Source organism: Scatophagus argus, chromosome 13 (genome assembly GCF_020382885.2).
Source record: "Scatophagus argus isolate fScaArg1 chromosome 13, fScaArg1.pri, whole genome shotgun sequence".
Classification (NCBI taxonomy): domain Eukaryota; kingdom Metazoa; phylum Chordata; class Actinopteri; family Scatophagidae; genus Scatophagus; species Scatophagus argus.
The window spans coordinates 2,790,932-2,804,747 of NC_058505.1; the positions used below are offsets into that span (position 1 = coordinate 2,790,932).

The 13,816-nt window shown below is 46.0% G+C and overlaps 1 protein-coding gene across 1 annotated transcript; it reads left to right on the forward strand.

Annotated features, from left to right (window-relative positions):
* Window positions 1-5,433: 5,433 nt before the first annotated feature.
* LOC124069899 (frizzled-8-like) lies at window positions 5,434-8,357 on the forward strand. Its single transcript, XM_046409404.1, has one exon. It carries the CDS (start codon window positions 5,693-5,695, stop codon window positions 7,436-7,438), a length of 1,746 nt encoding a protein of 581 aa, XP_046265360.1. The 5' UTR covers window positions 5,434-5,692; the 3' UTR covers window positions 7,439-8,357.
* Window positions 8,358-13,816: the final 5,459 nt, after the last annotated feature.

A 13,816-nucleotide genomic window follows, 5' to 3' on the forward strand; every position in this document is an offset into this window, starting at 1 on the left:
TCAGTACATATAAGTATTATATTTAAGAGTTCTTAGTAAATACTATCTACTGGCTTAGACTGTGTGTGTGTGTGTGTGTGTGTGTGTGTGTGTGTGTGTGTGTGTGTGTGTGTGTGTGTGTGTGTGCCTGTGTGTGTGTGTGTGGTGTCAGGAGGTTGGTTAACAGACCTGGCTGGCTGTCATGATCCTGCCCAGCAGTAGACTGATTGGATGGGAGGGTTTTGTGTCACTGTTTGCTCTGGTTAATGAGCGGAAGGAAGGTGAGCCAATACAATACACACAATCTGTCAACAGTGTCAGGGGTGTGTGTGTGTGTGTGTGTGTGTGTGTGTGTACTGTCAAGGGTGACTGCCTTAAGCCTCACATCCCACCTCGGGCTGATTGGTAGTCGAGCTTTAAGTAAACATTCAGTTAACTGTGGAGGAATCTAACCTGTGGAAGGAAGGAAGGGAGGAATCGTCCATCCATCACTGACAAGGAGCGGCAACATGGACACACGTGATCGGGAACTCAAATTTCCACCAGTCATGACCAGAAAATTAGGGACTTCCACTCCATGATGACACACAAGTTAATAAATGCAAACAAACTTGGTGGGAAAGTAAACCCGAGTTTCTCCGTCAGCGTCTGCTGGTTGGAAAATATCAGCAGGTTGGCTAAACATGTCAGTCAGCTTTCTGACAAGCTGTGTTATAAACGAATTATCATCAGAATGGGTGGATTCATATTTTTGCAAAAATGCATGGATTTTTCTGAACCTCCTCATATAGTTATTTATACGCTGATTATTTATCCGGCCAGTGAGAACTCAGTGACAGCAAACGTTCCCTCTGAGATCAAAGGTGGCGTCTGAAAGACTGCATCCCAACGTAAGGAAAGTAAACATCTTCAGAAGTCAATGGGGCCTCCACGTCTTATCTTCAAGTCATACATCAGATCTAATTACACTCAGGCCGACACACACATGAAGTTTTAAATCAACTAAATTACCCCGGGGACTGAGGCGACACTTTATTTAAATATTTATTTAATTGCCTGCTTCAGAAAGATATTCAGGAGGAGTTGTGGGGTTCAGTGAAACTGGGTCAGGTTGGTTATTGGCGACTGCAGAACGAGGCAGTGGGAAAATCAAGACTTGTTTTGATGTGTTAGGAGAAGGTGGTTGTATCTAAAGCAAAGTTATTTGTTCTGTTATGTAACCTGCCAAGAAATACATTTGGCAACATTGGAGCATAGCTGATGAAATCTCTTGAGGCCCTCATTTCTTCTTCTGGCTTGCATCTGTTTTTGAAGTGGTGCAAAATTGGGCAAGAAGTTGAACACAGCGTGATCCCCAGTCTTCTTCTCTCCATTAACTTCCAGCAGGTTGCAGGATGGTAGCATCTCCACCAGTGAGCAAACAGTACCTAAACACAGCACACACCTGCAGAATCACATCATCATCATTAACGGCAGAAGTGTACCCCACACGCTTCAGGTCAAGGTAAAGCTGCAGATCCGTGGACGGGAACAGGACATCGTGCATCCTGTTGGGTCCATCAACACGAAATGACATGCATCAAGAAACCACCGAAGTGGCTTTCCAGCCTGTGTTGGAAAGAATCTCTGGCTAACCAGTGTTTACCGACTAAAACCATTTACTCAAACTGACTCTCATTCCAAAGACATTGAATAACGCTGTTTTGTCAGGTCATCTAATCAAACTTAGTTTGACAAGAATCAGGCATTCTTGTGTACCTCCAAAGCAAACACATCTGAGTCAGTATGAGAAGATCTTTTTGTGCCTAATCTCATCCGAGGTCCTTTTCACGTTAGGCAGGTTAGAACAGTTTTTCTTTTATGATTTGAGGTATTTGCTTTTGTTGTACAATTCTACATTATTTAAGCTTTGTGTTTTCTGATTCTTTGTGTTGTAAAATGCAATCGACTGACTTCACTCGATGCTGGATATGTTTTGGGTTGTGTATCCTCACAATGTCACAAGCTCAGATTTAGCACATTATGTTATAGGAAGGATGGTAGAGTTTGAGAGTATCACCAGCTCAAACTTCCCATGAGGAGGTTACATAGACAAACATTTCAGAGTTTCACAGCACGCCTCAGTAACTCTGTGAGAACCCCCTTCCCTCCCTCGCCCTTTTCTTTGGCGTCATGAACTTTGAGAGGCCTGGGAGAATCGGGGGGGAACGAGAGAAGCAAGAAGGGAGCTTAGATCAAGTAGTGGCAGGGTGGGCAGCCTGGAGAATGCAGAAATTGACTTCTAAACAGATGCAGTAATTCCATTTCCACCCCTTTAAATTTGGTATGCAGGGGGCCAGCGCGTAACCCTAAACCCACTATCTCTGTTGCACACAGAAGGCGGGAAGCGTGGTCGACAGTTGGTGGCTAGGGCCGCCCAGTCTATCAGCCTTGTTAATCAATACGTGTTCCACTCTGATAGACAGCGATTGGTGTAACCGATGCTCGGCCCGCTATTCTGCTCGTCCCGGTGGGAGGAGGAGGCGGAGGCACCTGTTTCTTACGACTTTCACCTGTGGTTCACAGCTCGGCTGGAGACGGCTGGCCCAGCGTGAGGCATCTGGATCAGACCCAAGTCCCTGCATGAACATGGGAATGTCTGAATGTCTCATTCCATCGTGACAAAATGTTCCACCTGTTCTGACTGGATGGTATGAAAGTAAAACTAAACACTGAAGCTGTGAGCTATCTGAAACCCTAAAGATTTCCAGAAGGAACGTAAAGGTTTTTACGTAAATATCAACGAAAAATACCAATGAATGTCTCAACTTCACCAAACAAACTGCTGCAAAGAGTCTTTAGTCAAATTCAATTCAGGGAACACACAATAAGCACACCATGTGCTCAGGACATGGTAACATCTCAGCCATTTGGACCAAACCAAAATAGTTTCCGTGCAGATTGGAGGGATGGCAATGGGTGGCCGTGGCCATTGATGACTGAAGCCTGGCCCACAATCATAAACGTCTTTTTCAGTTTGTTTGTTTTTTTGGGTTTTTTTTTGGTTGAACCATTTCTGTACAGCTGCAACACACCTGGGATGTATTTAAGTGAACACACACTCACTTAGATTCACACATGATAGCCTCAACTTAAAGCATCCAGATTCCATCAAAGGTAAAGCTGCATCCATGCGTTTACAAAAAGGAGCCTGTTGAATTTGACCTGTTGGTGCCCTTTGACTGAGCTGGTGTGAAACACTAACTCCAGCATGGGAATTTGGTTCAGTGGGATGGTGACCGTGTGAATCAGTTGTGCAAAACTTTGGCAGGGTGATAACGGGGGCTACCCAGAAGCTGACAGGACGCCAGTTGAGTCAATGACCACCAGAAAGCACACTTCACAGTCTACACACGGAAAAGAATTAACTGTCAGCGTTAGATATACGTTATGTCTATGTGTTTGAGCTAACATAAGTTGCAGATAAACATTACTGTGATTACATGCCAGTGTTTGTTTGGCATTTGCTCGCAGTATACCTGCTGAAACTTCCCCAGGTTAAGTATTGTTTACCCAGTAGAATACAGAGAGCGCTAAGAGGTTACAGGAAAGTATTTTACCCTCAATTTAGAACCATTTTTGTGATTGCCAGCTCACCCTGAACCCTCAAAATAATCTTTTCACAGCACACCCCACCCAACCAGAGCCCCAAACAGAGCTAATTCAGGCATCCTTTAGTAAATATTAGAGTTTGGGGCTAATTGGCTCTGATAAAACCTGTGTGTTGGAAACATGCTGCCTGTCTGCCAAACTGTCTCAGCTCCATTTGAAGCTGATGAATCCAATAAGAAGTGCGAATGACTTTAATTAGCGCTATCACAATGCCTTATCTGCCCCTTGTTAGCTTATTTTCTTTAGGCTGAGCTTGGAAATTGTTTAAACACACGCGCACACACACACACACTGTTCTGTTTGTTGGGCCCAGTGGTGTGTCACAGTAATAGCCAGCCCAGCATGCTCTGAGTGAAACATTGGCACCAGCGTTAAGACTAAGCAGTCCCCTCCTCCTCCTCCTCCTCCTCCTCCTCCTCCCTTTGGACCAAGACGACCCCCCGCAGTGGGCTAACAAGAACACATTAACCTCCCTTCCCACACACACAAACACTCTCCCTCTGTTTTCCTGTCACACATGAGCATGTAGGCCCATTTTTTCACGTTCTTTCACACATGCATCCAACTGATGAGGCCGCTCACGACGCCGTGCACTTCAGCCGAGGGTGAACGACAGACAGCATCAGACGAGTGCTCCCTTGTGGCTCTCGCAACCATTTGTTGATGAGTGTTTGATACGTTTGCTTTTCATAAGCACAACGAGCCATCGTGGTTGCAGACGAGATCTGTCTTTTAGAGTGCCTGATGCAAAATCTCTGGAAAAAATGAGAAACTTAAATACAATAATAAAAGCACAGACTTTATTTTTACTGTATATTAGCATTTTTTGAATGCAACAGGTGAACTGCTGAAAGTGAGGAAATAGAAGATTTTTTAGATTATTACTGTAAAAGTTCCAATTTCAAGCAAACTGCAACCAACCTACAACCAACTCAAAGAGGGATCAGACTGGGAGGAGAGTGGACGCCAAGAAGACAAACACAGTGAACAAGAGAAAAGTGAAAAAAATAACAGTTAAGTAGACCTACATCTTTAATAAAAGCAAATAAATAAAATCAATCAATCTGCTGACGTGACACCTCTGTCAGGCTGAATAAAGAACATTATCTTGTTGAATAGCTGAGTTTAATTAATCCAAGAATACGAATCTGTCAAAACTAACCACAGATTAGTTGTTGTATGCAGAATTCAGCATCAAATGTAACATTAGAGGAGTTTTGAGTTCATACATCTCACTGATAAAATGATCCTCTCGCTCTACAGCTTGTGTTGCAGCTTTAAGCAAATGAGAATCATGAAGTCTAAGAAATGAAAATGTTGATAACAATTATGTTAAAATGTAATTTCTATAATATGGCCAGAAAGTGTTGAAGTGATGCAGAGTGAAGTATGACCACCAGCCACCAAGTTGAACAAAGAACACACATTTTCAGAAGAACATTTCACATTTTTTGCCCTAATTTGCATCAGCAATGGTGCATTCAGGCACATCCTGTATCCTGCAAGCCTCCTGATTTGGATAGGTTTACATTAGTTTATTCCCAACTGTCTGCATCACTAATTACATTTCTTCCTAATGTCTCTATTGTATTTTAACTCCTTCTCTCTCTCTCTCTCTCTGTGTGTGTGTGTGTGTGTGTGTGTGTGTTTGGGGGGTAAAAGGATTCAAAGTGATTATAACCCTTCCTCCAGGGTGAACATTTTAAACAAACACCTATAGAAGGAACCCCTGATTAACTTATTCTCCCTCCCCGCCCCTGCTGGGGGAGTGTCCTCGCTCCTGCCGTATAAAACCCAACGTACTCACCAGCCACGGAGCATGCAGAACGAGACGCGGTGCTGCGCCGACACAAAGGGAGAGGGCAGACTGGCAGTATCCCAGCCTGTGTTAGAATAAAGCGCGTGTTTTTGTGGATAATAATCACGTCACACATCATCGCAAACTGTCTGCGCTCTAGCATGAGTTCAGCAGCATCTCTGGGCTAATCGGACTTGCAGCCTACTTGCAAAGCGCAAGTTCGCTGGCACTTTCTCGTGGAAGAGAAGCGCACAGGAAGCAACGATGGAGAGGAGCATCCCGGGATGGTGCGTGCTGTTAACCCTCGTCCTGCACGGAACGGGCTGCATGGCTGCCAAAGAGCTCCAGTGCCAGGAGATCTCCGTGCCTCTGTGCAAAGGAATCGGCTACAATTACACCTACATGCCCAACCAGTTCAACCACGACACGCAAGACGAAGCCGGCCTGGAGGTGCACCAGTTTTGGCCGCTGGTGGAGATAAAGTGCTCCCCGGACCTGCGGTTCTTCCTCTGCAGTATGTACACGCCGATCTGCCTGGAGGACTACAAGAAGCCCCTGCCGCCGTGCAGGAGCGTATGTGAGCGGGCCAAAGCCGGCTGCGCTCCGCTCATGAGGCAGTACGGCTTCCCATGGCCAGACCGTATGAGGTGCGATCTCCTGCCAGAGCAAGGCAACCAGGACACGCTGTGCATGGACTACAACAGGAGCCAGACCACCACGGTTTCTCCCGTGGTGGCGAAGCCGACCAACCGGCCCCTGAAGCCCTACAACCCCAGGAAGAAGAGCGGCTACGGTCGCGGCGTCCCTGGGAAACACAAACCAGCAACGTCCCCGTGTGAGCCGGGCTGCTTCTGCCGTGCGCCCATGGTGCCAGTGACCAGCGACGGCCACCCGCTGCACAACCGCGTCAAGACGGGACAGATCATGAACTGCGCCATGCCGTGCCACAACCCCTACTTCACCCAGGAAGAGAGGACTTTTACCGCCTTCTGGATTGGCCTGTGGTCCGTCCTGTGCTTCATCTCCACGTTTGCAACCGTGGCGACTTTTTTGATCGACATGGAGAGGTTTAAGTACCCAGAGCGCCCCATCATATTCCTCTCCGCCTGCTACATGTTCGTGTCCATTGGATACATCGTCAGACTGATCGCCGGACACGAGGAAGTGGCCTGCAGCAGGGACAACGGCGCTGAACACATCCACTATGAAACCACAGGTCCTGCGCTCTGCACCATCGTCTTCCTGCTCATTTACTTCTTCGGCATGGCCAGCTCGATCTGGTGGGTGATTCTGTCCCTCACCTGGTTTCTCGCCGCAGGTATGAAGTGGGGGAACGAGGCCATCGCCAGTTACGCACAGTACTTTCATTTGGCCGCCTGGCTCATCCCCAGCATGAAATCCATAGCAGTTTTAGCTCTGAGCTCTGTGGACGGAGACTCTGTGGCTGGGATTTGCTACGTTGGCAACCAGAATTTGGACAACCTGCGGGGGTTTGTGCTGGCACCGCTGGTTATCTACCTGTTCATCGGCACCATGTTTCTGCTGGCCGGGTTCGTCTCGCTGTTCAGGATCAGGAGTGTCATCAAGCAAGGTGGCACCAAGACTGATAAACTGGAGAGGCTGATGATCCGGATAGGGGTTTTCACGGTTTTGTACACCGTCCCAGCCACTGTCATAGTGGCGTGTTACTTTTACGAGCAGCATAACAGACAGACGTGGGAAATTACGCACAATTGTACGTGTCTGACGGACCCAAGCAGGCAACGGCCGGACTATGCTGTGTTCATGTTGAAGTACTTCATGTGCCTCCTGGTGGGAATCACTTCAGGAGCCTGGATCTGGTCCGGGAAAACCTTGGACTCCTGGAGGACTTTTTGCACGCGGTGCTGCTGGGGGAGTAAAGCCTCCGCGGGCTCCATGTACAGTGACGTGAGCACGGGACTCACCTGGAGGTCCGGGACGGCCAGCTCCGTCTCATGCCCCAAACAGATGCCACTGTCCCGGGTTTGAACAGGGGGGTGTGGAGGGTGGGGGGTGGGGGGGTCTGCTCAGATGCATCTTATGTCATTTGACACTAAAGACTTCAAACCAGCGCATATCAGCTCTTCACGGGGACAACGTGGCGTGAAAGACTGCTTTTAAATGTTTTATACGGTTCATTTAGTAAATGCTTCAAGGTGAGTCACCAAACTGAGTGCACACATGAAACTTTTGGTCATGAGCACCCCCCTAATGGGAACTCTTAAAAAAATGAAATTTGAAAAAGCTGGAAGATCACTTCCTTCCTTGCCTTATCCAAATGACGTCCACGGGTTTGAATGGAGGGGAGGGAGGAGGGGGAGAAGGAGGGGGGGGGGACTAATTGTGTTGGGATTGTCCATCAGCGTGTTGTAATTAGCACATTAATGAGCGCCTAATGGCTTCTCTTTAAATAATGAGACTGTCAGCAGCAGAACAATGCACCTGGCACGAAGAATGCGGAGTCTTATCTGGGCTTAATTGAATGCGTACAGCTGACAAGATCCCCCCGGTCGATACAGGTTACACGGTGCAGCTGAGGCTCTTCCTCCAGCAGAGAGCCGCCGTGTCTTGAACACGTCCACAATGAGACTGCTGTGCGCCGGACTCTTTTCTCTCTGTCTCCACCGGACGCATTTACACGTACATTAATCAATGCCTTAATACTGTCTCATACGGGTTGCATTAGCGCGTAAAATGTATTTATATAATTATTGGTGTACATATATTGTATATTTGTATATGAAAATCTAAAGGATTGTAAATATGTATAATTTCCACTTTGATAGAAGATTTTATTTTGAGAATAAAACAAGTTTTATTGAAAGTTTCCACGTGCGTCCTGGTCATTTTGGACACTGAACAGAGGTTTTAAAGCTGCTGTGACCCGCGCTGTCAAAAGTGTGTGTGGACTGATGAGCCTGGTGGATCGCTGGTGTTTAACTACAAGTTTTAAGTTTTGGGGGCCACACGGGGGGTGTGAGCTTTATTAAACCTCGCTGGTGTTGCAGATTCACACGCTGTGAGACGCGGGGATCCACGATGTGCCAACAGGGGCGCTGCAGGTGGTCCTCTTAGGTTGATGCCCCCTGCGCTCTTCTGCTCCTGTCATTAACACTTGACTTTTGTCCGCTGTTAAACCCCTGATCCGGGCTAAATGTGGCACGTTTTAGCTTATCCCGTTCTTACACGTGTAGCAGTTAATTATCAACTTCATCTATCCTCACGTCTTCCGTTTTGTTTTTTTCAAACAGGTGTATCAGCGCTTGTCGGGGAAGTAATTTATCTTTCATCCAGAGCTAATAAGCTCGTAGTTCAGTTTTGTTCAGGAAACGAGGACCGAGACGAGCGGCTTGTCCAATCAGCGCTCAGCAGTTGAACGGGCCGTTCAGGTTACTCATAATAAGGGGGATTCTTCCAACTGGCGTAGACGCCTCAGGTTTCTAATGAAGACGTCTGTGAGGAGGGACAGACACAAATGTAATTACGGCCGTGCGGTTCTGTGTGACGCTCTGTGAGTTTCTAAACTGTGGAAAATGTGTAAAACATCAGGAGATGTTAGAAGTTTGTGCGTAAAGGTCGCAGTGGTCTCTTCGCCCGTAACGTGACCGCCAAAGTTTGAAGGCTGCGCGTCGTAACTCCGAGTCATTCATGATGACGGAACAAACCTGATGCGCTTCCAACTGAACACTCTGAGCTCCAGCACGGAGAGGGACGCATAAAGTGGCATTATGCTGCCACCTTGTGGTCAAACGAAAGGAGGCAAAGGAGCTGAAGCTGTTGAACAAATGTAGTGTAGTAAAAAAGTAAAATATTTTCCTCTGAGAAAGAATCATAAAATTGATTAAGTGCAGCATGAAGGCACTTGTGCTTTACTTAAGTACAGCACTTGAGTAAATGTGCTTAGTTACTTTCCAGTGCTGCGTTTAATGCAGCATTAAAACATAATTCTTTTTCGCCCCCACCAGAGTGAGCAGACCACTTGTTTCTGATGTGTGTTCAAAACCTCTCAAAGCCTTAGTTTGAAATGACACGTCCATCGTAAGCTTTTAATTGATTATTTAAACAATATTCATATGTTTCAGCTCACGCCAGCGTTTTATTACATATCCATGAAATATTCAAATCCAACTCTCCATGTTTTTTTCTGTTGAAATATTGTCGTGATCTTGCACATCTAAAATCCCCAAATTTAGCCTGAAATGTTTGGGATTGGGAGGGAAAAGTATCATTAGCGAAGGCTGAGAAGACGGAGCCGCCTGGCGGGGAACTCAGAGTGACAGTGGACAGTGAAGTTACGTGTCTTCTTTTGGCATCATTCAGGCAATAAAGCTTGTGGAAATTACAGTCACTGCTGATGTAAACGAATCGGTTCCCACTGAGGTCTAATTGTGACAGCTTTGACGTGTGTCAGATGTGTCTCCATCAGTAAATCCATTCATCGAATTAAGAGACAGCAGATCCTGTTTTCTCTGCCTAATGAGAACAAACTGCATGTTAACCATGTGACAAGTTGACTTCCTCCTCCACTAGTGTGTGTGTGTGTGTGTGTGTGTGTGTTGTGGCAGGCAGGCAGTGTGTGCACAGGCATGTCCCTTCAAGTCCAACAGCAGAAAAAAATCAGCAGAGGAAATGGGCTGAGGGGTCGAGCCCCATCCGCCTCCTCCAAACATAAACAAGGCGCTGACTCTGTGGTTCAGGAAGAGCCCCCCACAAAGACGTCCTATGGTGAAAACCTCATAACCCAACTCTTCATCTTTGGTTCCGCTCTGGATATTTCTGAATGTCGTCTTTGTCTAATGAACTAATTAGCTGTCTGACTCAGGTTGGTTTGGAGGAACCATGTTGGGATGCCTGAAGGTCGCTCAGCAGCCTGTTACTTCAGCATGTATACACAGCAGGGCGGGAAGCTTTTGTCAGCTATTGCCGCGTCACGGCTGATTTACAATGCAGTCTAAAACAAACATTTCTTCTGCCGACATCCCTCCTGATGGACAGATGACCTCACCGCGTTCAGCCCCAAAGCACGCTGGGATCAACGGCGACACGATTCTAAAAAGAAGCCAAAGGAAGTGAAAAACGTTAAGACCACGTATCGTCAGAGGTTAAAATAAAAACTTTTAGAGTCAGTCACCTCCCACGTGCATGTGTGAGGAGTCATGCAGGGTGAGGTGCGTAGAGGTCAGAGGTCAGAGGTCATGTTTGCTGTTTTCTGCAACTCAGGAAACATCTTCTCCATCTGCAGTTCTATGACTTGACAGAAATCCTGCTCCAGAATGATTATTGGTTGAGAGGCTGAAAGCTAATTGTTTGAGAGCCGACTGGCCGTGCTGAATGGATTCTTTTGCAGTACGCACATTTTGCACATGATGATCAGTTTACTTGTCACAAGGACTTTGGATGTGTAAATAGTCATATGTCTTCTGTGACACCTGATGGAGTTTGTCCTTAAGCCTCGGGAAATAAACCTCCACCCCTCCTGCTTCAGTGTGAACCTTTTCAATTTGAATCTGTCTCTCCAGCTTTGTGAAAATGATTTAAGAAGCTGCTGAAGATGAAGCAGAGACGAGCAAAGTTGTAAGCTTAATTTAACTGGTGTTTAAAAAACGGCACACGGGGCGTTTAGCTTTCTGAGAGGTGCAGGCAGAGCACATCTCAACATCATGCTTTGTGGTGGTTGGTGTTTGCAGATGTAGATTCAAGAGCAGCAGCTGTCTTGTCAGCTGCAGTCCTTAATGAACTAATCTGTGGGCAAAAAGTCAAAGCGAAGACAAGGCCTTGAAGCCATTCAGCCTTCCTTTACACAAAGCCGACACTCTTGGATCACTCTTCTTTCTCTTTCCCTCCACCCCACAACCCCTCTATCATCAACATCAAAGGAACACAGAATGGATTTTGTCTTCTGAGCTGTAGCCATCGGGGACGAACCCCACCCCCCCTCATCTAGACTACAACCGCAGAGGTGAAGAGGATGCTGGGTAATCGATATTTTTGATGCCTCAGACATCTTCTCTGATGTGCTGTTGTGGTCAATGTCGAGTTTTCCCTCCTACTTCTCAATCTCCTCAGCCTGTCACCCATGAGATCGGAGTGTGTTATTGCACCTGAGGCGGATGCAGGTTGACGCATTAGCTTCAGTTGAGGAGGAGATCGATGGGAAGCGAACGCACCAGCTCCTAATATTCTGCTCTCAACTGGAGTCTGAACACAGCTGTACAACACAGAGTGCACACGTGAGGCCTTTTGTCTCTGAATGAATAAAACACCCACATATGACCAGACTTTTAGGTTAGAGAAACTAACTTCAAAACTCTTTCAGTTTAAGGACACAATGGTTGATGAATTTCGGGCAACAAATCAACATTCATCTTCAATATGTAAAGTGATATTATAGTCTGTTTTTGACAAACTGAGTAAACAATCAGGTTTATTCACAGACACGTGAAATATTAATTTTAAAACAAAGAGATTTTAGTCTACAGAAACAGTTATTATTTTTCAGCCAAGAATACTGTTAGTATGTATTTTCATCCCTGTTAGCAACTCTTATTTTTTACTTTTGTTAAAAACGATTCACCCTTTCCAAAAGAATATGTGATTTGTAAAAAACAGTCGTTGCTTCTCTCGCACCTCTCAAGGTTGGGCCTTGATCTTTGTCTACTGCTATAATTACAGCTGACCACCAGATGGCAGTATAACCAACACTATCTTCAGGAATGAAAACGGCTGGCAGGCCCAGACAGCCGAGGAGGGTGACTGTGGGATTCAACCGTGACACTCTGGTTGATGACGAGTAATAAAAATAATTTGCTGAATATAATTTTGGACTTTGTAATTTTCATTTTACATTTTGGCTGAAAGTATGCTGAAGGCTTTGTCCTCTTTAAACAAGACAACACAGCCAGGCCGTATCGCCCAGCACTGACGTCTGACTTCAGGTGAGTGCAGCCAGCTTCCTGAGCCTGGTGGGAAGCCTTTCCAGAGGAAATGAAGATCAATGCCGTGGTTTAGCGATGACACATTCAAACGTCACATGTGGGTGTAATGCTGAGGTGTCCACATACTTATGGCCATGTAGTGTCTCTTCATTCATTTTTAAAACACTTCTTCAAACATGTGAAACATGCCAGTAAAAAATTCTATATATAAACCTGTGTGTTAAGGAGCTGGTGCAAGCAAAATGTTCCATATGATCTCTGATGACAGATGGCACAACGAAGCGGAGCCTGAAACGTGGCTGATATCACGGCTACACCTCGGCTGGGATTGGGCCAAGGACACCCAGCTGACAGAACTGTATCTCTGTGTGTGTGAGACGCTGTTTTGAGGTCACCGGGTTCATTTGTCCAACCTCTTGACCTCCACCAGTGACAGTCCAATCCTTTCTCTGGCCACCCTGCTAATGTTGCTGCATGTCTTAGCTGCCCTGAATACCACAGCAGAAGAAGAATGTGAAGGGTACAAGGCATGTGTTGGGGTCACGGTTAAACTGGAGCTAAAGTATCTCAGAGGTTCTGCGCTCGCTGTCGTCGTTTCGACGGGAGTGTCAGTACTAAGTGAAGTTAAAAATTTGTGTTTTACTATTTGGTTGTTCAGCCAAGAGATTTTTTGGTCGGGGGATGATTTTAGACGAATTGTAATGACTAAAGAAAACAGTAACAGCCCACAGTGACTGCAGAGAAGTCCCACAAGAAGACAGCTGATAATTTTTATTCCATGGTGGAAATGACAGAAAGATACGGAAAAGAACTTTTTGCCTTTTTAATGCGGCTCTTTTATCTGTTCTGAGTCTTTGAACCTTTGCATCTGAGACACTTTTCGGACGTATCGTGAATACAGGATGTAGTGTGATCATCAATCACCATAATGGTAAAAATGGAGGGATGACGGTAGAGAGAAGATTGATGGTCTTATGTCACCTGAGCGGGGTTGGCTTAAGTCAGGTCACGGCTGGGTCGTGGATCAGTCCTGTGACGGATCAGAGGTCAGGTCAGTGTGTCTGTTGTGGCTGCCAGCACTCAGTCATCCAGACAACAGCTGAGCACCAACTACTGCTTCATCAAGGTCAGCCTGTGTTTTTGTCAGCGACTCGAGGTGTTGAACAAGCTCGCACTCGACTGCACCACAGCAAAACAATGTGAAACGGTTGCATTTCACTGAACGACACACAGCAGACCAATCAGAGCAAAGTTTTTTATTGTTACAAAAAATAGCATTCAGTGAGCATGCATCAAGAGAAACTATGCATCGCTTTTGTCACGTGCAGACAAGAAACACAATAAAGACTGAGAGAAAAAGGCTGATTTTTGATTCGTTGTTGATGTAATTAAAGAAGAAATATCTGGCTCCTTTAAAGGCAGCCATACAGCT